This window comes from Urocitellus parryii, chromosome 1 (genome assembly GCF_045843805.1).
Source record: "Urocitellus parryii isolate mUroPar1 chromosome 1, mUroPar1.hap1, whole genome shotgun sequence".
In the NCBI taxonomy this organism is placed as follows: domain Eukaryota; kingdom Metazoa; phylum Chordata; class Mammalia; order Rodentia; family Sciuridae; genus Urocitellus; species Urocitellus parryii.
The window spans coordinates 105,955,011-105,979,342 of record NC_135531.1 but is presented as its reverse complement, the minus strand read 5'-3'; the positions used below and the strand labels follow the sequence as shown (position 1 = coordinate 105,979,342).

Below are 24,332 nucleotides of genomic sequence, written 5' to 3'. Positions count from 1 at the left end.
GTATGACATTTTCACAAGAAACAAGCTTTGTCATATGAATGCATTCACAAGCAGCTAGCATCATTAAAGGATGAGTTAATGTTGCAAATAATTGAGGGGCAGGAGGTCAATCTGGCAGACATTATGATGCAGAAGTGAAGCAAGTCAACACCTCTTTTGACCTATAACAGTAGAGGTGGAAAGAGAGGGACAAGCAGCAGAGCTAAGGCATAGAACTAAGGAGATCCAGTTCTATGGAACTCAGCCTCATTGGGGCAAGGGATAGTGTTCCAGTAGATGATAAGATCCAGGAAGGTTGAACTGAATCTTATGTATCTTTATGACCCTGGCTCAGTACAGTGCCAGCACATAGTGGGTTCTCAACAGATGTATGTTAGTACTACACAAGTCTGCTACATAATGGATAGAAAAGTCAAAAGGATGTCCATCACATTAAAAAAAAAAAAAGTCAAAACGAATCTTGTTTTTCTGTATATCCAACACTTTTTGTTTTTTCTCAAATTTTTTACCTTAATGTTACTGACTTGCTTTACAAAAACTTTTGACTTGTTAATAAAAATATTTCACTTTTATGCATACTGAAATGAGTTAAATGACTTAAAGATTTAAAATATCAAAAGGAATACAAGATACTAAAATATCTTATAATTCTTAATATTTGAATTTTTTATGAGCACATGTAAGTGAAATTAGTTTAAATCAGATATACCCATTGGATTATATAAAATTAAATGTCATTTTTGAACACATAATCCACTTCAGTTAGACATTGTGGTAGTTCGTTTCTACTATTTTTTCCACAAAATATATGGCTTCTAGTGGGGAATATTATGTCATGAAAAATGTTAATGTAGTCAGCTAAAAAAATATTTCTCCTTTAAAATATTACTGTTTACAAATCAGATCCTTTCCAAATTATCCAAAATATGTGAGTGAATTCATAAGTGCTCTCTTCTCTGACTCTTTAAACATCAAAAGGGACCATCTTCAAAATCCAAATGCTTCTCCAGCTTTCCGCAGGATATCACAAAACTTCCTGGCAGGCACTTTTAAACAAGTTGAGAAGTTTTATAAGATAAAAATATTTTTTCAGTTGACTTGACAACCATGTACAATGTTAGTGGAGAGTTTATTTGCCCAAGGCTTTTTGTCAAAATGAATTTAAACTGAGATTATTAAAATGCAGTTCAATTGCACAGTATGAGAAGAGGTGTTGCTAATGTCTTACTTTAAGAATGTTTTCCATGCAATATATTGCCACTTGGTTACAAAGTTGTATATATAGAGGTGTGTTTCTGCTAAAACAGCAGAGGGATTAGAATATTTGGAGCACAATAAATCGTCTGCAGGGATGGCGTTTGATCCAGAAAGAGAAGCACTACCGTGGGGGTGATTTTGAGGTCTGTCTGACTAAGCATCAGACTGCCTGAGTGTGAGTCACAGCTCCTCCATTTACCTCAGTGCCTCCTTCTTCTGTAAAATAGAAGTGATTATAATAGAAACATCATGGGGATATTGTGAGGATTAAATGATATCATTGTCAATGACTAATATGGTGACTGGCACAGAGAAAGGTTCACAGTTAATTGTTTTATTTCAAAGCTGTAGAATCAGAACTTAGCAGTGTCTCCTGATAATTCCAGATGTGTGGTTAGAAAAAGTCCCTGTCCCAATTTAATGATAATCTTTTCTATTACAAGTTTAAATAGATTTAGGAAATTTTCACTAATGGTAAACAATGCTTGAATCACCAGATCTCTCCAAGGCTGAAGCTAATTTCTTACATGAAAATCAGGATCCCACAGTGAAAATGATCATCTGGATGAGAGGTTATAATCTTCCCAATTTGGAAAATCATATTGCACTCCTTTGGGTAATGTCCAAATAGCTGAATCCTGGAGGCAATCACTCTCCTCTCAAATGCACCCATTAGTTAGGAAGTTTTATTATTTCTGAAAAAGATCAGCATTTGTGCATGGTTTGAAATTGCTGCACCATCTTGGAAGAGTTGAGCATGTTCTACGTGGCAGGAAGCCATTCATTAATGGTTCATCCACTGATGTTCCATGCAGCCAGAATCTGTAGGGGAGATGAAATGGTGATACTGATGAGGCTGTGTCAGAACTGAACAGTTAGCACTACAGAAAAGCATTCTTATCAATTTGTGCGATTGTTCCATACTTCAAATTACTTGTTTTAATTTGATATCTAATCAAAATAATTTTGCCATTATTATTTACTGAAGTTTACACTTTCACCAAATAAAGCACACAGCAAATTACTTTTAATGATGGATTTATTTCTATGTGACAAATTAGAATAATACAATAAAATTTCTGTAATCTACTGCCCCAATATAAGGAAGTACCATGGATCTGTCCTATGTTATAGGTTCTGTATAGGCACTTGGCATCACCCTCACAATAAATCAATCAGGAAAGTATATTTAACAAATGAGACACTTGAAACACGTTCATATATTTATTGTTATTTAACTTACCTCTGATCATAGAAATAGATGGAAGATACAGAGATTAAAACTCTAACTTCAGCATCTTTTTTCTCTTCCCTTCAATATGCCATTGATTGAACTGGCTCCTAGTTATCCCATAAACTCTCTTACTTTTTCTCATTATCTTCAAAGTCTGAAAACATTTATCTTTCTACATTCTATTGTCAACCATTCTATTAATATATATTGATACAGACTATTTTAAGGCATTAATTAAAAGAAGAAGGAAATATTATTCACTTGTGAACTTTATAGCACTACAAGTATGTAGTATTCAATAATGTAGTTTCAGTTTTATTTACCTGAATTAACATAGTCAAAGTTAGCAGACATACTAAGCCATACTTTCCTCTTAATTCATTAATGATATGGATAGAATTTATTTATTACTTCCATGTCATTTACTTCTTTCAGAAACATATTTCATAACAAATTTGATTCAAATTTTTAATTTATCAATATAAAAGTGAATTTGGATATTCATGTGAATTTTTATTTTTATTTGAGAAAACTTAAATAATCTAGTTGTTATTTCCCTTAGCAACCTTAATAATGTCTTTTAATTTACAGTTATAAAACATGATACAGATATTTTATGTTTTCCATTATGAGGATCAATTTTATTTATTTATTTTTTAATGTAGACCATAAAAAAAAAAGAAAGAGGAATATCAAACTATCCTGCCATCCTCTCAGATTTAGGATACATAAATACAAACTTTCCTTTCTCTGTTTGTTCAGTAAAAGCATCATTCATGAATACTTGTTGTAATGCTGTCACTAAGAATTAAGTGGCGATTATATGAATTTTTTTTTCCTAAAACAAAAGTGATTCTACCTGAAGTCATAGTTCTCCATTTCAGCATGGGTTACAAAGAATATTATTATTCCATTGCAGACTCTTAGAGCTTTGCAAAAGTCCTTATCCTCAGGAATTTGGAGAGTTAATCAAAAGTAAAAATGTAAAAACATCAAAAATGCATAAGATAATATAGAAAACACTGTGACAGTGCTGTTTACATAAACCTATGATAGGAAGAAAAGATAATACAAACAGATTATGTGGGGACTAATGAATGAAAGCCCTCCAGAAGTAATCTGATTATTTTGAAGATCAAGCAGAAGTTGTCTAGGCAAAGAAACTGCACTCAGGACATGGTGCAGGTAGGGCTGGGATACATGGATGCCCAGTGTGCAGTGGTTGATCACAAAAGCTCTAGATATGCCACCTCCATTCAGCTATTTTCACCTCCCAGTTTTTCGTTTACATAACTTTAAGCAAATTACTTCATATTAGCAAAATGTATCATAGTCTTTCTTACTCCATGGGGTTATTTACAGGGTATTAAGCCCTGATATGGTACATGGTACATAAGAAATGTTAAATAGCAATTAAATGGAAGAGAATAAGAAATAAAATAGAATTTGCAGGGAAATGGATGGCACTAGAGCAGATTATGCTTAGTGAAGCTAGTCAATCCCTAAAAAACAAATACCAAATGTCTCCTTTGATATAATGAGAGCAACTATGAACAGAGCAGGGAGGAAGAGCAGGAAGAAAAGATTAACATTAAACAGAGACATGAGATGGGAGGGAAAGGGAGAGAAAAGGGAAATTGCATGGAAATGAAGGGAGACCCTCATTGCTATACAAAATTACATATAAGAGGTTGTGAGGGGAATGGGAAAATAAACAAGGAGAGAAATGAATTACAGTAGATGGGGTAGAGAGAGAAGATGGGAGGGGAGGGGAGGGGGGATAGTAGGGGATAGGAAAGGTAGCAGAATACAACAATTACTAATTGGGCATTATGTAAAATTGTGGATGTGTAACCGACGTGATTCTGCAATCTGCATTTGGGGTAAAATTGGGAATTCATAACCCACTTCAATCTAATGTATGAGATATGATATGTCAAGAGCTTTGTAATGTTGTGAACAACCAATAAAAAAAATAATTAACAAAAAAAATAAAAATAAAATAAAATAATTGGGAAATTGCAAGTCATTTGGTATTGCTGAAGAAAAATTGCAATAAATGGCATGGAAGAAGATGAAAAGCTCATGTAACACGTCAGGTAGCTGGAAATTACCATAGAGTGAACAGGAAAGCAGAGGCAAAGCAGAATCAGATTTTACTGTAAGTAGATCTCATTGGAGTGTGGTAGGAGGAGGGGAAGCAGAATACTGGTAAAGATTAGGGGCACAGAACCGCATTAAAATATCCCAGTTTCAAGATCATCTAATAAGAATGTTTGATAATCCTCTTCAACAGTGTCAATAAAAATAGGAGATAACAGTTGAGAGAAAGGTTTAAAATGAGTAGGGCTTGTCCTTAACAGTTAATAAAATGGCCTGGGTGATCATTTGGCAGAAGAAGGAACAAATAATGACATGAAGATTCTGTATTTGAAAGACACAGTGGCTAGCAAAAACAAACAAACAAAAAACAGAGAAAATACACCAGTAAATAGAGATTTGAAAGAAAGAGAAAGTAAGGAGGTAAAGAGAGCAATTTTGAGACATTTTGAATTTAAGATGATTCTAGAGCATCCATTCATAGATAAGTCTATGTTTTTCAGAATAGAATTCAACATAAATCAACAGATTCGGGATTCACTAATAAAGATAAAGGTGGCCAAGAAGGTTTTCCAGAGACACTTGCTTATTTGAGTTGTGGGTAGAAGAAGATAATCTAATGAAGCCATTGGGGAAGATGCACTAAGAGGCTAATATTTTAATATAACTATTTGTAAAAGATGTTTTCAATTTTGTAAAAAAAAAATCTTGATTCAGGCCAGAATAATAATCTAGGTGATTGACTAGAAGTGTACTATTTCTGCTTCATGTATATTGCTATGTAAAAAATTTATTTATAGATTATTTTGATATAGATAACCAAACCAAAACATATTTTAGGTTGATTGTGGAAATATTCTTTATTAAATAAAAATACCTAAAATCTGGGTAACAAAAGTTAAAAATAATCTTAAATCTAACTTTATTTTGAAACTATTTTCTTTAAAACAAATTTCTTTCCCACTTTTAATACTGTGACTGTTATTTAACTACATTAATAAAACATTTAAATACAGTAGTACTTTAATGCAAATAATTTTCTTTCATATGTTCTAAATCAGCATGGGCATTAATCATGACAATGACCACCCTTCATGTGCCGATGGCCTTCATATCATGTCTGGTGAATGGATTAAAGGACAAAATCTTGGTGATGTTTCATGGTCTGCATGTAGCAAGGAGGATTTGGAAAGATTTCTCAGGTACTGAGATCACTTATTATTGCTGCATTGTAAGTGTTTGTGTGTGCCTGCTTCCACTGCCAGCCAGAAGGTGACAAGAAGGAAAGGCCACCAAAGTAGAAGTCAAGGCATATGATTCTCCTCTTGGCTTTTCTTTTGACTCATGGTGCATTTTGGGACATGTTATTTAACTGCTTCTTCATTTCTACATTTTTAAAATGAAAGGATGAATTAGATAATTTGTAAGGTTGAAAAATCATTATAATGATTTTTAAAGAAATCCATCACAGTATTTAAATGGATCTTCAATATTTCCCAGGGGAAAATTACCCATCACCCAAAATATCTGTTTCTATCCCAAAGTGCTTCCTGAACAAAATCTACACCTTTTCATTATGGTACTACTGAACTTTACATCTGCTTTGCTAATAAATAGTTCTTACCATTGTAATAGACCCCAGTTATATTGCAACAATAGTAGCACATAACTTCTTCCCGGTTGGAAAAATAAATGAAAAATATTGCTATTATTCTAATTATCACTTTAGAGCCCTTGTTTTTTACCTTTATTCTTTTGATAATAGAAGGAACATATGTAAAGTAGTCACATGTTCAAGGTATTTAAAAATCTAAATAAAAATTATAGGAACACCTACCTGACTAAATTCACTATAGAAATGAACTTTGTTCATTTTTAAATTTACAAGCCTATTTATTTTATTAAATTAATATTATAATTGAATAAAATATTAGGTTATTACATTACCATAACTATGTTCTGCAATACTTGCAATATACTCTATGCATACTCTTAGTCATGGTAGCCTAGAGTACAGCAATCAAGTAACGGTTTGAAACACCATCAGTAGTTGCATCAGCCGATCAGTAGCCCCTAATGAACTTATTTCTAAAAAAGATGCAAGACATATAAATCTGTCTTCTGATGAATCGAGACTATTACCACATTAAATGTCAGTTCACATATGGAAGTTGTATTACAATGTACAGTACAAAAATATCCACACTATTAATACTCAATTCAGAATAATTGCTTTAAATTCCCAAGAGTAGCTGATATCTTATAGTCACACTTGGTTTTGGGCAAGTTAGTCTCTGTGTCTGAGCTTCTAGATCTTATAAATGCATGAAATGATACCCACTTTACAGTGTTATGTGTATTAGCTTAGTTAATTCATAATGAATAGGTTTTATAAACCCTTTGTTATATTACCTAAAACATTATAGTTATTATTACTTGTCAAGATTATCTTAAATAATTTTTAATAAATTAATCCATATATGAAATGATTTCTATAATCATTCAATAAGAGAGCTTTTAACTGAAAGTATTATACTATTAATAATGTTTCTTCTTTTTATGCTAATTGATCATAACAACTTTTACAATATTTCAAATTTTTATACATATCTGCATGTTGTCAGGTCAAAAGCCAGTAACTGTTTGCTACAGACAAATCCCCAGAGTGTCAATTCCGTGATGGTCCCCTCTAAGCTGCCGGGGATGACATATACTGCAGATGAACAATGTCAGATTCTCTTTGGGCCCTTGGCTTCCTTTTGTCAAGAGATGCAGGTAAGTGTCATGTCTAGGGGGTTTTAAGGGTTCACGTTCATTGGATGGAAGTACTGATTTAGAATTTGTATATCAAAAACACCCTATTCCTTGAAATAATTTTCTAAGAAAAGGTTTGTCCATTATTTTCCCGTATGCTTTGGAAGTAATAGAAAAAAGACATAGGCCTTCTTTCCTTAACTAAAGTCAGCAAAGAAGGACTCAACAATTTCTACTTCAAAATATTCACTGAAGTCAGGCAAGTATTTGCATTGTGTTAGATAAATGCTCTTATTTTAAGACTCCTAATTTATTATATCGTAACTGGGTGAAATGCAATAAAAACTATATATGACCATGTCATTGTAGACAAAAACCTTAAAATAAAAATTTAAGAACATATTTTATAGGAACAAGAGTTGAAGTACATTTGTAATTTAACTAGAGGTAAAAGGAAAATATATAAAGTAATCAGTGTCTGTATATTACTATTGAAATGGTCAGTAATTAACTACTCAGAAGGCATTTGTGTCAGATCTAAAAAATTTAAAGGATGAAGCAAAATTACCTTCTTAATTGATGTGAGAATTTCAGTTCTACTTACCCTTCCCTCTTTATTTTCTCTTCCTATTTCCCATCTCTATCTTTCCCCACCTCTTCCCAATGTATACACATGTTTTATACTTCAGGAGTAAACTGGTAGTCACACTCAGTGGAAATTGGGAGAGGTTCCCTGAAATATAGCTATTTCACACTGCCAGCATTTCTGTGACTGCCTCATGACATTGTTGAAAATAATGCTATTTATTTTATTTGCCTGTTATTATCTCACACATGAGTTTATAGGTTCCATGAGGGCACACTGTCTTTCCAGCATCCAGCCCTGGGCTGGAACAGGTAGGCATCTAGTGAATATTTGATATAGAATTAAGTGAGTGAATGTGTGAAGGAGATGGAGCTGCATCACATATGATGTTCAGAAAGGTCTACAGACTGCAGTACCCCAGTGGTAATAGTGGAGCTCTGCAGGAGCCAGTGTAGGCCCATGATTGTCACCTGATTCCTGGTGGTTTACATGTGGAGGAGCCTGGATCCTTGAAGGTCAGGACCATGTGAGCATTATGACTAGCTAGCTTTGGACCTGTAAACTCTGTCACTGATTTTATCTCTTAACCTTCTCATTTAAAGGTTTGGACTCTTTTAAGATTATGAAGAAGTTGGCTACCATCTTCTTTCTTAAATGTTTATAATAAAATGATGTTTTGTGGTATACAGAGCTGAGTTTGTGGGCAGACACTTTTTTGCGGGGTGAAGGAGCGGTACAAGGAATTAAACCCAGGGATGCTTTATCACTGAGCCACATCCCAGCCCTTTTTATTTATTGATTTATTTTTTTATTTTGATACAGGGTGTTTTAGTCCCCTTTTTTGCTTCTGTGACTAAAAGACCTGGACAAGAACAATTAGAGGAGGAAAAGTGTATTTTAGAGCTCATGGTTTCAGAGGTCTTAGTCCAAAGATAGCTAGCTCTATTCCTCGGGGCTCAAGATAAGCCTGAATGTCATGGTGGTGGGATGTTGTGGAGGAAATGGCTCAAGAATCACATTAGAAAGCAGAAAGAGACTCCACTCTCATATTTTAAAAAAATATGCCCCAAAGGCATGTCCCAATGCCCACCTCCTCCAGCACACTCTACCTGCCTTCAGTTACTACTCAGTTAATCCCCACTGGAGGATTAGTTCACTGATTGGGTTAAGGCTCTCATCACAATCATTTCACCTCTGAAAGTTGTTGTATTGTCACACACATCAGCTTTTGGAGGGACATCTCATATCTAAACCATAACACAGAGTCTCACTAAGTTGCTTGGGCCTCACTAAATTGCTGAGGCTGCTTTTGAATTTGTGATTCTCCTGCCTTGATACCTCCAGATCAGCTGGGATTTCAGGCAGGTGCCATGCCCAGCTGGACAGACATTTTTATATGCTGGAATTAACATTGTTTTAGACAACAAAGCTGTCTACAGTAATTAAGAATATTATTTAGGAGTATTTATTAGTAATTCTATTCTATAAATAGAAATTTGGTAGAGCTAATAATGGAAGATATTCATCTTTTCAGAAGTACTTCAAGTGTTTAAAAATTCAATCAAATGGATGGCTACAAACATGATTTTGATAAATTTTAAATTATTTTCAATTAACAAAATTTCTATTGTTCAAATTAACAAAATTTGCTATTGTTCGCCTTGAAATGTAATGGCCATTCTAACAGTATGAAGAGGTTGAACCTGTTCAAGAGGTGATTAGGTCATCAGAGCTTCATTCTCATGGGTGGGATTGGTGCCTCTTGTGGTCTCTTTCTGCCATGAAAAAGCACAGGAAGAATACCCTTGCCAGTTGCCAGCACCTTGCTGTTAGACTTCTCAGCCTTTGGAACTGTGAGCAAACACAATTCTGTTTATTATAAATTACTCAGTCTCAGGCATTCTCTTATAGCAACACAAAACAGACAAAGATAATTATTTTTAGAAGCTTTAGAAATTACTCTTAATGATGTATCATATTGCAGTTACTTGCATTTTACTAGGGCCATTCTACAGTATTTGAACTCTAAATACCTGCCACAAAGTGTGTTCAATTATTTTTGTTCATGATATAATATGACTTAGAGTGAATGTTTGAGGCCCAATATGAATGTTTGAGGCCCAATATGATTCTTATAATGATTCTATGCTACAGATAACATCTAATCCTATTTTATAGATCAATTTGAGGCCTTGAGAAGTGAAATAACAATATGAGATTACTAACATTTAGATGCAAACTCTCTATGCTCTACTGCCTCTTCATGGAACTCAAACTACTTTTTATATACATTGTCTGCTGTATAGGAAAAACCTTAGATCAGATCCTGTGCTTAAACTGAATTCATATTATCTCCTATTGCAATTTCTCCTTCAGAGTTTAAAATATCTCTATTAATTTTTTTCTAGGCTGTTTTCTCTATTCATATTTTATCATACTAACTCATCTGAACTGATTTAACATTTTTAAAAATCGATGTTTCTTAATATTTTAGGATATTCCCTTGTTAAACTAGACATTTACAAATAAATTGTTTTAAATTTTAGTTACTCAGACATGATCTTCTTTTCCTCTCAACTTTTAATATTCTAATTCAAAATTGATTCATGTAGCAGATAAAGTCTTAGAAGAGATTATTTATTAATTCAGCAATTATTTTGACAAATGTTTATTGAGTTCCAACTACTTTCAAGGCATTGTACTATGTATTAATAATTAGCAGGAAACAAAAAAAAACAAAGTCCCTACCCTCATGGTTACATTTTTTTCAAGAGAAAAAGAAACTAAGTATATAAACATACATATAATAAATAGAGAGACATACATACATGCATATATATATATATATATATATATATATATATATATATATGTAATATATCCGTTGTCAGTTGGTGAGAACTATTTTGGAGAAATATAAGTTCAAGAAGGATGATAGGAAATATTAGTGGGTAGGCTGGTGGGGATAGTGCTGTTTGTATAAGGTGACCTAGTAAGGCTGATAGAAGGTGACATTGGTGTAGATTTCTGAAGGAAATGAGAGAACAAGACATGTATTTACTTGGGAGCAATATTACAAGAGGAAACAGAAAACAATTTAATTCAATTCAATTTTGGTTACCTTTCAAGTTTAGGATGCCTAGTAGACATCCGAGTAGAGATGTAAAGGAGTCCAGGAGAGACAGGTTTTTGGACATCACCACTCAGGTGATTTTGAGGACACTAAATGTTAACACTAGAAAGTGAGTTTAATGAGAAGAGCAAAAGTATTGAAGAACTGAGAACTATGTCACTGGTTTTTAGAGTGTAGAAAGATGAGGAGACAACACAAAATAAGACTTTGGTGAAGTCTATTGATGTAGGAATAGAACCAAAACAAATCAAGATCAGAGGCTAAGTGAAGACATTTTTACAAAAGGGTATTCAGCTATCTCTAAAGCTGAACACTAATCTAATAAAATTAAATCTGAGGATAAAGAATCAATATTTCTTTCCACCTCTGAATGTTACCACATTGGAAACCAAGCCCCTAACAATACAGATCCCAACCATAACATATACAGACCATTAAGTGGATCTGCCTGGTGCCACGTGCCTGTTCATCTGTCATTTGAGCTTGATATGAGGCAAATCTCTTGAAGGTGAGCTCAATAACATCAGAAGTGTTATCATCCCCCCTTTTCATTATATCTCTAGCAACTTATTGAACGCCCAGTAAATATTTTCTGAACCACTAAGTGAATTAATTGAACAATTGAGTGATGACTCTTAATTTTCATTTATCTACTTGATTTTTAGATATACTACATGTCAAGATAACATGAACCTCACCTAGAATATTAATGCAATGAGTAAAAAAAAAAAAGCCAACATAAAGGGCAGATAGCTTGTTTAGCAGCTTATACATAATCAGGCATTCTTAAGACCATCCGATTTCCAATCAAATATAAATAAGTGAGGGGTTACTACACCCTTCAACATGTTCAACATGTGTGTGTCTAACAGACTCTTACAAAGAATATATAAATCCAAATATGACAGTGGTGGTTGGCCCATAGTGTCTGAATTAGATAATTCTCTTCCATATTTCTAAACAGATATTTAAACAGAAGTACTAGAGAGTCCAATGTTGCATAATGCTAATCTGATTAATGGTATAAATTTACTCTTAGGATAACAACTTATATCTGCAAGAGGTTTAAAGAGACAGATATAAAGATTCTTGTGAAACATTCTGACCTATAGCAACAATAGCTCACTCTCTGCATTAATTTGCATCATTAATACCTAATTTCGTGGATGGCCTTTTCTTTTGTACCAAGCACTTGATGCTTCAAACCATCTGGCATCTTGTGGGTAAGCTAGCTCCATTGTAACAGTTGTTGTAATAGCTTCTTGAAATGACTTACCCTGTCTGGGAATATATAGGTATGAAAAGATGTTTTTCTATAAACACTTTGAAGCATCCCTGCAAGAGTTACCTTTCTTGAGTTAGAAGAAAGTGTGATAAAATTAGGCCTCCAGGAAACTTGCAATCCTCCCTTTGTTTGGGGACTAGACTCACTGTGAATTGCACACCTATCAAATATTTAGAAAACTTTCTACTGTGATTCATTCATATAATGACTGGAAAATTAACATGTGAGTCCCAGTTTTACATTTCTTCTTTATCTGCTCTTTCCATCAAAATATGTACCACTGGCTAGGCATGGTGGTGCATGCCTATAATCCCACCAACTTGGGAGGCCAGAGCATGAGGATCTCAAGTTCAAAGCCACCCTCAGCAATTTAGTGAGGCCTTAAGTAACTTAGTGAGACCCTGTCTGAAAATAAATTATAAAAAGGGTTGGGAATGTGGCTCAATGGTTAATCACTCCTGGATTCAATCTCTGGTACAAAAAAAGAAAAATATAATAAAAGTAATACCTTCTAAAATCTCTCATCTGACCCAAAGTACAGACTGGCATTAAAATGAGGTACCTTGTGAAGAATTCTAAAAGACTGAGTCTATAATTTGGCATTGTGAAATTTCAGAGGCAACAGGAATTTGGACTTAAGGCTTACTGTAAAATAGTTGGAGGGGACACAGTACATTATTTAAGACAATATAAATCTGCAGTATTAGAGTGTGGTATTGGCAGAGAGACATAACTAATTGCTGAAACACAGTAGAGAGTCCAGTCATAAACTCTCACATGTGTACAACTGATTTTCAAAAAAGGGACAAGGAAATTTAGTGGATAAAGGGGAAACTTTCAATTAATTATGAGACATCTGGATTTTCATCTCAAAATTTAAATCATATTATATGCCAAAATTAACCCCCAATGTACTATAGACCTAAATATGGAATCTGTAAAACTAAAAAACTTTAAGAAAAATGTAGGACATCAGAAAACATGAACTGAAAAAAGAAAAAAAATAATAAATTATTGTTTGAATTTATCAAAATAAAATAATTTCTTCTTAGAAAAACTCTATTAATTAAATGAAAATGCAAGCCACAGAATGGGGAGAAAATATTTATGATAAGTAGATCTTATTTAAAAAACTGTTCAGTTCAATAAAATCGGCAAAATATTTGAACAAACAATTCAGAAATTAAGACGTATAACATGCCTTAAAAGATGCTCAACATTATTAACATTGCATTAAGAAATACAAATCAAATCCATAAGAGCTCTGGCTGCATACCCATTAGAAAGTCTTCAGTTGAAAAACAAAAAATATCAAGATATTGCTGATGATGTACAACCACTAGAACTGAAATTCACATATCCTGATGCTGGAACTTTTGAGCGGCACAATAACTTTGTAATGATTTTAGGTGGTTTTTCTTAAACACTTAAGCATTTACCTACTGTAAGATTCACATTTTGTACTCCTAGATCCAAAATAAATAAATAAATAAATAAAATCTCTATATAAGTTTAATCATTTTAAATTCAGTAAGACCCATCTATACTCTGTCCAGGTGAATGTGCAATATATATTTGGCAGAATTTACATCTGCAATTGTTAGGGCTAGTGGTTTAGAAATATCATTTAGGCCAAGGTGCTTAGTAAGGTTGCTCAGGTAATCTGACTTCACTTCTAGATGGTCTATAAACTGCTTAGATGGGGAATTTAAATATCCTACCATGATTGTGTAACTGTCAGTTCCCATTATTATCATATTTTGATCCACGCTTCATTGAATTCTTTTGTTAGACACTAATATAGTTATTATTTCTATGTCTTCTTGGTAAATTGAGCCTTTTTATTATGAAGACTCCCTTTTATCCCTGGTGGCATCTTTATATTGAAGTTTATTGTATCTGATATTAATGATTTTTTATATTCTTACTTTTTATGCGGTTTAACATTTGCCCTTCATTTATAAATTTTAAATTTATTTATATACTTATATTTAAACTGAATTTTTTGCTGTAAGCATATAGTTGAGTTTTACTTTTAATCTATTTCATAATTTATGGCTTGTCAATTGAGAGGTATTTAATCTGTTTATATTCAATCATTGATATTTGGATTTAGGTCTAGTATTTGATAATATGATGTCTTTTTTAACTCATTATTTCCCTCTGATCCCCTTTCTGCTTTCCTCTTTCACTGAGCCTGCTGCTTAGGGAGGGATTCACATGGAGCCATGAGGGAGGAAGGGGACACCCACCTAGCCAGCCAGATCAGCTTAATCAATGCTAGAAATTGTGATGTTCTGTTGTAGAGTAAGATCGGCAAACTTTGACCTGATAGGAGAGGCTAGTGGTTTTTGTAAATAAAGTTTTACTGGAATGCACTTGTTCATGTATTGTCTGTGACTGCTTTGGGGCCTCAACGTCAGTGTTGAATAGTTTCAACAGAGTCCATATGACCCATAATCATAAAATATATGCTATTTGACACCTTTCAGAAAAAGTTTGCTGACCACTATTGTAAAGACTCTTAATTATTTTTTATTACTCCAAAGAGTGCTTTAATTTTTTTGTTTTCACAGGCAATTAAATTCGTTAGATTCAGGCTGGATGTTTTGTTTCATCTGCTGGGAATCAGTTCACTCTTCTCTTATCTGGACTCTATAATTTATAGTGTGCTCCATGTAAGCATAGGTCAGGTGCCAATGACAGCTGTAGGCTCCCCTATTCTTCTCTCTCTCAGATGATTTCCTTAGTTTCTTAGGCAGCTTTGACTATTCATATTGTATTTTAGGTGTTTTTTGTTTGTTTGTTTAGACACAGATTTATTTAGGAAAACAAATACACATTTAAGAGAAAAATACCATCTTTCTCAAAAAAGACGGAGACATCTTTTTTGGTGTAAAGCAAGGAATAAGCATTCCAGGGTAAATGTGTGCCATCTCCAGAGGGACAGCCTGATTTTTTCTTCATAATGGTATGTTTTTCTCCATTGTTTTGTCCACCCAATGTCAGGCTCTGTGCATGGGCAACCATGGAGTCAAAGTTGTAAAGATGATTAACTTACTTTTTACTTTTTGCTGATTCTTTCAGTTCCTCTCAAAAAAAAAAAATTCTGCATTTGTTTACTCTCTGAAACTTTTAAGGAAGTTAATTTTTCATAATCTCTCCTCAGTTTAGAGTTATAAACTACAAGAAATGTTGGTCTTCTTAGACCTTAATCCACTATTCCAGAGAGGATCTTACCTTAATTCCAAATCTTTTTCTTTTCAAATATTTCCATGAGGTCCTTTCTTCTTTTTATTCCTTTCTTTGCTTGGGGGCTTCCACTAATAGATATTGACAGTCCTTACTATTAATTTCTTCTTGCTCCTTTGCTTTCTCTAACACTTCCTGATGTATTTATTGAAGAGTCCTTTGTGTCTTGCTGAGTTATTCATTGGTTAGGCATAGATTATTTTTCTTCCCATACCATACCTGTTGCTCAGCTTCTGCCTCTGGCTGTCCCACAGCATAGTGGAGTACAGGAGGGAAAGAGAAAATGTCAAACATGCTTAACTAACAGTGGCCAAATCCTCTGTGCTAATGGATGCAGTTTCTAGGATGTAAACAAACTAGATTTCTAGTATTTCTGAAAGCCACTAAAAAGAAGATTTATAATGCATGGTTAAAATTTAATTGTTCATACTTTTCACAGTCAATCTTATTTGGATTTATAGTTGTGTTATCAGGGCTCATCATTGCTTCTCATTTCTTTCCTATGAGATCATCTTTCTTTGTATTAAAGAACATCATTTAGAAATATCTTTTCAAGAGATCTGTTGGTGGTAAACACTCCTTTTTTGTTCCCTTGAAAGGGTCTTTATTTAACCTTCAATCTTGATAAAATTTTAGCTGAGTTCAGGAATCCAGATTGACAGGTTTTTGCCCCCCCCCCCTGTTTCATTGAATACTTTGTGTATTCACTTCCTTACATTGGTGCCAAGATGTCATCTTCACTATGTTCCTAATCTTAAAATTTTCAACACTTCACTGTTTATTATAGATTTTTAAAATAAATATCCTTTAATGGTAAGTAAACTTCCTTTAATGATTAATTTAGTAAGATTATTTTTAAAGAATGTTAAATTAGGTCACATATTTTGTATGAATAGATATAAAATCAGAGCTTTTAAAGTTATTGATGTATCTTGATTGCATTAATCACATCCCTGACATTAATCTAACCTTATATTTTGAAGAATAAACTTAGTCATGCTGCTTTGAATTGTGTCATGCATGCATTGCTCTATTCAGCCTGTTAAATTTGTTTAGCGTATTTAAATCTAAGTTAATAAATGGAATAGATCACTCTTTTTGCTTTCTTTTTAAATTCCTATATGGCTTTGGTATCATAAAATGTGTTTAGAAGGTATGTCTGGTTTTTCTTTTCTCTAGGGAGTTTATGTAAGTTGGGAATCCAGGTTTCTTGAAAGACCATTCATTTTTGGACCAGGTGTATTCTTTGTGGGATTAACAATCAGCTTTAACTCACCAGTAGTTGTAGGATAATGATGTGTTCTGTGATTGGAAAAGTATATTATAAAGCATTGTTCTAAGTGAACTGTGTTTTCTATAAAATGTTGAGTTATTGCAATCGTCTTCTGAAGGGAAGTAGGTGAAAGAGCAAGGAATTATCTGATCAAGGGTTATTACTTCCAGGTAGATTATTTAATATTGTTTTATCAGAACAACCTAATGGAACTCTTTGCCATAAAAACATGGACACAGATCATCTTTGAAGAGAAATTTTTATGATTTTCTATAGGAACAACTAACCTTCCATTTAAAAATATACTGTAGTATATTTATGCAATCTTGCTAAAAATCTACGTGAGATAAACATTCTAATTCATTTGATGTTCTTTTAGTGACTTCTTTCATATAGAAGAATAAAAAAATGAATATTATATTTTATCAGTTTGCTAAATAAGAAAGTAGAGTTAGTAGAGTTGTACACTTCTCTTATACTTTACCATGCAAAGCATTTTTAGTTTTAAAATTCTTTTCTTAAGTGATATTAAGAAGTTTCGCTAACCAAGTTGAAAAAAGCATGTGATTTGTGTATGTAACACATGTAGAGTGTTGAGTGTTTTGTTCTAACAATACCCACTCTACCCCTGGGAAAGGGCTTGGTATTCATTCATAGCTCTAATATCACACATCTGAGGCATTTCACTTTTTAAAGGTGAAAACAATCTATACCGTTTTCAACATTTTCTTGCCTTAATTTTGACAGTTCAATTTGAACTCCTGGATAAAAGTTACTTGCAAGACTGAAACTGTAACTTATTCACCATAAGATCTCTAGACCTGCAGAACAGAAAGTGTACAAAAGCTCTCCTCCAAGAATCATTTATTCTACGTGACTGTGCTTATCTTGAAAAACTGCCAAGTTTGCTTTTTATGCTCTTGGTGCCTCAAGTGGGAATCAATTAGAGTACCTGCTGTTTTGAATAGCAGATGATGGTGGAAGGTCAGAATTTAGACCACCAACAGTGTTCAACAAGCAAGTACTCTTCTAAAATGACAGTGTAGCAAGTTTGATTTTAGGTCAATATGCATTGGTAAACTAATGAACTTGACTAAAATGAGTCTTGTTTTAGCACAAATGAGCTTTACTGAATAGAAATAAAGCAGTTGTTCAGTGGAAATTTAACATTTGATTTTTTCGTTATAGAAACATTTTTGATAGAACGTCTTAAAAGAGGGAAAATATTGAGGAATTAAATCCTTAGGTCAGAGATCTGTCAGCTAATATAAAAATGTGTTTACAAGCCATATATGATGAAGAATTGGCCACTTTATTTATTTCCAAGAGTTTAAAATATTGCAAAAGAACAACATTATTTGGGCATTCCTCAAAATAATTTTCTAGGTATTTTTTTCTTAGAAAGATGCATGCAAATAAAAAGCACATTAGTTAAATCAATCATATCTTACATATAACATATTTGTGTGAAACATTTTGAAAGAGAGAAAATGTCTGTCACAGCAGATAAAATTAGGTAAATAAAAATTTTCAGACTCTTTATAATAGAATTTTGAATTTAGGACCTTACAAACAAATTTGTAAATCTAAATATTAAAACAAATGAAGATAGGAAAATAATATTTTAGGAAATACAAGTTCAATGTTACAGTTGTAACAGACCTGTTTTTGAGACATTATATATATATATATATTTTTTTTTCCCAATGTATCTGATAAAATGGCTCATAATTTTGCTGTGATGTTAATCTGTTTTGAACAAACCCATCAGAGTAATCCTCCTAAAATAGGTTTTTTACTTACAGACCCACATATCAATTGCTCGGTGTCTTCCTTTTTCTCTACAAATATTGGATTCCTAGTCTTTCCTGGTATTTTTTTACTTCTTCCTTTTTTCTTTTGAAAAAACAAAAAGACATAAATTCATTCCATGCAGTACACAGAGACAATCTCACAGAATTATTAACTTCCTCTTCCAAATTTTCAGTCTGTTCTTCACTGGGTCTTTTCATTACTGCTCTTCCGACTTTTATCTGTGGGTGATACTTTCCAAAGCACAGCGGGTGACTGAAACCAAGAATAGTATGGATTCCTGTACATATTACTATATCTTTCCTACAACAACAACAAAATTTAATTAATAAATTAGGTACAATAAGAGATTAACAATAACTACTAATAAATTAGAATAATTAGAATGGGGATGGAGGAAGAGAGGGAAAAGGGGAAGTACTAGGGACTGAATTAGAGCAAATTATATCTCATGCTTTTATAATCATGTCAAAATGAATCCTAATGTCAAACTAAAAGCAATAAATTAAAAACGAAAAAATAAATAAAATGTATGAATTGTTTGTTTTATGGGTTTTCTGTTTAATAGTTTCAAACTGTCAAAGACCATGGGTAATTAAAGATGTGAGAAGTAAAACTGTAGTGAAGGAGTACTGCTATAGACACCTTTCCCCACTACACAGGCCTTCTCACCTTGCCATGACTGTGTCACTTACATTCACTCGTCCTGTCTTATTGACCTGATCTCCAGCTTTGTGCATCTTTCTGGGCACTAAAGATTAGCTACTTTAATCATCTTTGAATATCTGCCATAGATTTCATATTTCTCTGCAATTTTTTATTTTTTTTTAAAGAGAGAGCGAGAGAGATAGAAAGATAGAGAGAGAGGGAATTTTTAATACTTATTTTTTTTAGTTTTCGGCGGATACAACATCTTTATTTGTATGTGGTGCTGAGGATCGAACCCGGGCCGCACGCATGCCAGGCGAGTGCACTACCCTCTCTGCAATTTGTTAACAAATATGAGTTTGAAGAACCTCAGCCATCTTACAGAAGTAAATGTTTCTGGGCTGGCTGTCATTACAGTGGTGGCTGCAGTGGCTGCATCTCTTCCCTCTTGTATTTACTCGACTCGCTTATTTTATTGTCACCATGTCTCAGCTACTTTATTCTAATATATTATATATATATATATATATATACATATATATATGTATATATATATTTAAATTTCCTTTAGATTTTCCCTAGAAAAATTTTATTGTATCCCAAAGGTGTAAAATGCATTCATACTGAGGTTAAAATGACTGAAAACAATTATAGAGAGCCCGTATTGTGTTGAGCATCAAGGCCATATGTGTTAACCATGGCACAAAGCATATAGCAGAGTTCAAGTGGGGATAGACTTTAGGCAAGGAGACACTGAATTCACATCACAGAAACAAACATGTATTCTTCCAGCTTGGTTCATATCAAGATATAAACAATGAACCGTGTGTATTTTAAAGAAATTTTAAAATATTTATCTTTATTAAACAAATTTTCTATATTGTATCAATCTATCACTATAAACACATTATATACTCTTTTATTTATGTTTAATATTAAGAGTACCTGAAGTATATTTTTATTCAAATCATTTTGTTGTCCCTATCAAATAACTTTCTCAAAAATTATTGACTTAAACTCAAAACTCTAATACTGTCCCCTTATTAGTTATTTTGTCCTTATTTGCAGCATGTTATTTGTACGGGATTATGGTGCAAGGTAGAAGGTGAGAAAGAATGCAAAACTAAACTTGATCCACCGATGGATGGGACAGACTGTGACCCTGGTAAGGTAAGTGATGAGTGTTGCTTAAATTTAATAAAAATATGAAATGAAACTTGGAAAACTTGCATTTTCGCTTGCCAGTTAAATATGCATCCATCTTGACATTGGTGGAATTATTTCCATGTATACACAAATATTAATATTTTCTCTATCTTTAATTTTAACTTTTACATTTTTTTCAAATTCATGATTCTTTGTTAACATTGGTATGTTTTATTGTTGTTCATTATGGTAATATAAAGATATATATATATATATATATATATTTTTTTTTATTTTAACCAAAACGTGATTCATATGTTTTAACTATTTAAATTAAACAGAAGAGTATGAATGTTTATTATGTTTGAAAATAAAATAAGCACAGATAATAGTATAAATGATAAAATTTCTCAGAGCACTGATGAAAGTTGTCTCAGCAGACCGGAGTATATTTTTCCTTGTCAAGTTAGCATTTTAAATAAAATATTCAAATTGATATTTGGAGATTAATCAATATTTGACTAGTATAATTTAATGTAGTTCATAATATTTTAGGAACTTGTTAGTATACATTTTAAGGTCAAAATAATTGATGCTAAAAAAATAATTGTCCTTTGAAGAATATGAAGTAGGTAGATGCCATATGTACTTATAGTTAATTTCATCAAAAGAAATACTTTCCATGATTTTTTTAATTTGTATTTTATAAAAGAACAGGGGATTTATTGATGAATTGTGAAATCAGAAACCTCACCTCTGGAGAGTATGGATATTTATTACATTTGAAAATAAACAGCAACATAAAGTTTACAGATTACTTACTGTGAATTAAGAAAGAATTGTTATGTGAAGTGCTAGTTTAAAAATACAATTTAAAAGTGGATGGAAATACAGCAATTCTACTTCTAGAAAATTGTCATATGTATTTATTCATGTGCAAGAAGACAAATATACACACATACATACACATCCTCCCATGCAAAGAAGCCTATGTTAACATGCACTTTTTAATGATGAAATTTTTTTTTAAATATTCTTGGGCTCGATTGTGGCTCAGCGGTAGAGCTTGCCTAGCATGGTCGCAACCCAGGTTCAATTCTCAGCACCACATAAAAATAAAGACATTGTGTTGTGTCCATCTACAAAAAAAAAAAAAAAAATAGATTCTCCTCTCTCTCTCTCTCTCTCTCTCTCTCTCTCTCTCTCTCTCTCTCTCTTTAAAAATATTCTTAATGAGAGGAATAGTTACAGTATAGTTTATTTTTTAAATGAGGTAGATATACAAGAACTAACATGAAGAGATATGTAAGACATGGATGTTATTATAGGCATGTCAGAAAAATTGATACTAGTTAATACCATCAAGGAAAATGCAGTTTGTGTACACATGTGAATACACATACACATGTAGTGTACAGTTTTAAGCTCAGAAAATAGTTTGAAACCATAAAGTGCAAACTGTAAGTAGAAGTTATTCTTTTGGGAGAGAAATGAGATTGGGAAGTAGGAGTCAGGCAACAGGAGATGAGGGTAAATGCAACTTTTTTCCGTACATATCTGGATTGTTTGATATAAGGACAGAGTCACTTATTAGTTCTATGATTTTTTAATTTAAAAAAGTGCAAATTATTTAAGTTGAAACTATTTCTGAAAAGACCAGAAATGTTTTATCACCAGATACAATCTGTAAAAAAATGGCTCCTTGGAGGAAACTTCTGTGAAATATCTGTCCATTGTTTATAGACTGTACCAAATATTTTTCTATGAGCTTAAATAGAGAGTGAGAAGTTGGGTCTGTTTTATTTTTTTTCCTTAAATTATACACAGAGGTGTAACAATGTGTGTATATAAGGCAAGTCTCATGATACTACACTAAGTAATTTATTGCTTGAATTATAAAACCCTGTACCAGCAATAATTTTCATCATCTCCAAAAAGCAGTAATATGAAGAGATAACCAAACCTTCATCCCTAAGTCCTTAAACATCACAAAAGCCATTCGTCTTACTCAGTTCTACTTCAGCAATATAAAATTGCTTCATTTTTATTATCTGGCACACTGAATATCTGTTCACTGTGTTATTTTCCTTCTCATATTTTTGAGAATAATTTGCTTCCTTGAGATGTTTAAAGTAAACTTATTCTTTCAGTAATCAAAACTATAATTACTTATCAAAAGTAAATGTTTTATTTCCTTAAAATTGCATTAATGATATTCCTGGAGAGGTTTGTGTATTGAAATCACTACTAAACTTCTCAGTTCCTCGGGCCATGTGGGATTTTTCAAAGGTCCACATGTTCCAGCTGTTGTGGGAGCCATCCCATAAAGAGCCTTCAACACTCTGCTATCATCTGCCATAGTGCTAAGATATTTGAGTGCTTGCAACCCCACACTAAACACTACTGCTAGCTTGGTGCATTGATAACCAAGAGACAAAGCTGAGGGATTTTAAAATTTATAACAATATAGAGTTGTTAAATGAACTTTTTAAAAAATTTTTTTTAGTCATAGTTGAATAGAATACCTCTATTTTATTATTTATTTGTTTGTTTATGTGGTGCTGAGGATTGAACCTAGTGCCTCACATAGGCCAGACAATAGCTCTACTACTGAGCTACAACCGGAGCTATATAAATCTAGCTTATCTACAAGTATGTGATTATGTCAGAGAAGATAACTACTGAATTCCATAGTTCACAATGATTTTGAAAATAGAGACTCACATATTATTTACAGGCAGCATTTTTCAAATTTAATGCAACCTGTTTGCTTTTTCCTCCTTTTCTCATTGTACCATCATCTTTGTACAATTTCTATCACTGTACAATTCATGATACCATTGTAAATATGCTTACGTTTATATTTTTAAAGATGAAAGAACTGATAAATAATCTAGTAAAAAAACCAATAAATGTATGTTGTTTTATACTTACAGTGTTTTCAAGGAATGAAGAGTTTAATAGCCATTTACTAGAATTTTAGACTATTTGAAGGATTCTGTGTAAGATATTTTTGTTATTTACTTTCCTCAATTCATATTCTCCATATTACTATCATCATTTATTATTGGAACTAATGAAACCTGTAATGTTACCACAGTTTCACTGTGTATATGTAGAGATCTTTTTGACTTGTTTCGTCCTCTTCTGTCTTCCTGAGAGAGCTTAGAGGATGATCAGGCTACGCTGACATCTCCATGACCCTCCTTCAACTGTGTGTTCTCGTATTTCCTAGACAAGACCACATTAAAAAAAAAAAATAGGTAGAATAGAATTGTGATCAGATTTTTTATATCATGTACTGTCCTAGAATTGTCAATATTATATATTACTTTAGCATTTTCATACATCAGATTGAATTTGCAGATAAGAATAATTTTGAGTTTTTTAAACCATATGTGATATCTTTTTTGAGTCTAAGAAATGTAAATGTATGATACAAAACATGGTGCTAGAAAATTTATGGAAAGCATCATTAGGATCAGTTTTATATGAATCCAGTGGAATGTATTGCATAATAATTTAAGCAAAAGCATTTAACACTTTTCTCAGTGTTGAAACACAGCAGCCCCCTCTCCCCTCGTTTTATTCCAAGATCTGGTTATCAGCAAGGTGACAAATTTTAACTCTTAGAGTAGTCTGCCTTTCAGTTTCACTGATCTATGTATGCACATTGGCTGGTATATCTGTTTCCATTTTTCTTCATCTGCCAGAGGTGATCTAGTTTAAATTATATGCAAGTCTAGATCCCTCTCAGAATATTTTTAGTCTCTTATGAACTCTAGCCCAGCCTTTCAATGCCAGCGTGCTGCTAAATGGGCAAAGAGCTGTGATATGCACTCTGGGAAAAAT

At 32.7% G+C, this 24,332-nt stretch overlaps 1 protein-coding gene across 2 annotated transcripts in view; it reads left to right on the top strand.

The window, feature by feature from the left end:
- The window catches only part of Adamts19 (ADAM metallopeptidase with thrombospondin type 1 motif 19), a 264,305-nt gene that overhangs the window by 152,151 nt on the left and 87,822 nt on the right, over positions 1–24,332 (top strand). For both annotated transcript variants that reach the window (XM_026408507.2, XM_026408506.2), the window contains 3 exons: positions 5,653–5,793; positions 7,216–7,366; positions 20,403–20,504. In XM_026408507.2, the coding sequence (XP_026264292.2) occupies positions 5,653–5,793; positions 7,216–7,366; positions 20,403–20,504 (394 nt within the window). The remainder of the gene's footprint in view (positions 1–5,652; positions 5,794–7,215; positions 7,367–20,402; positions 20,505–24,332) is intronic.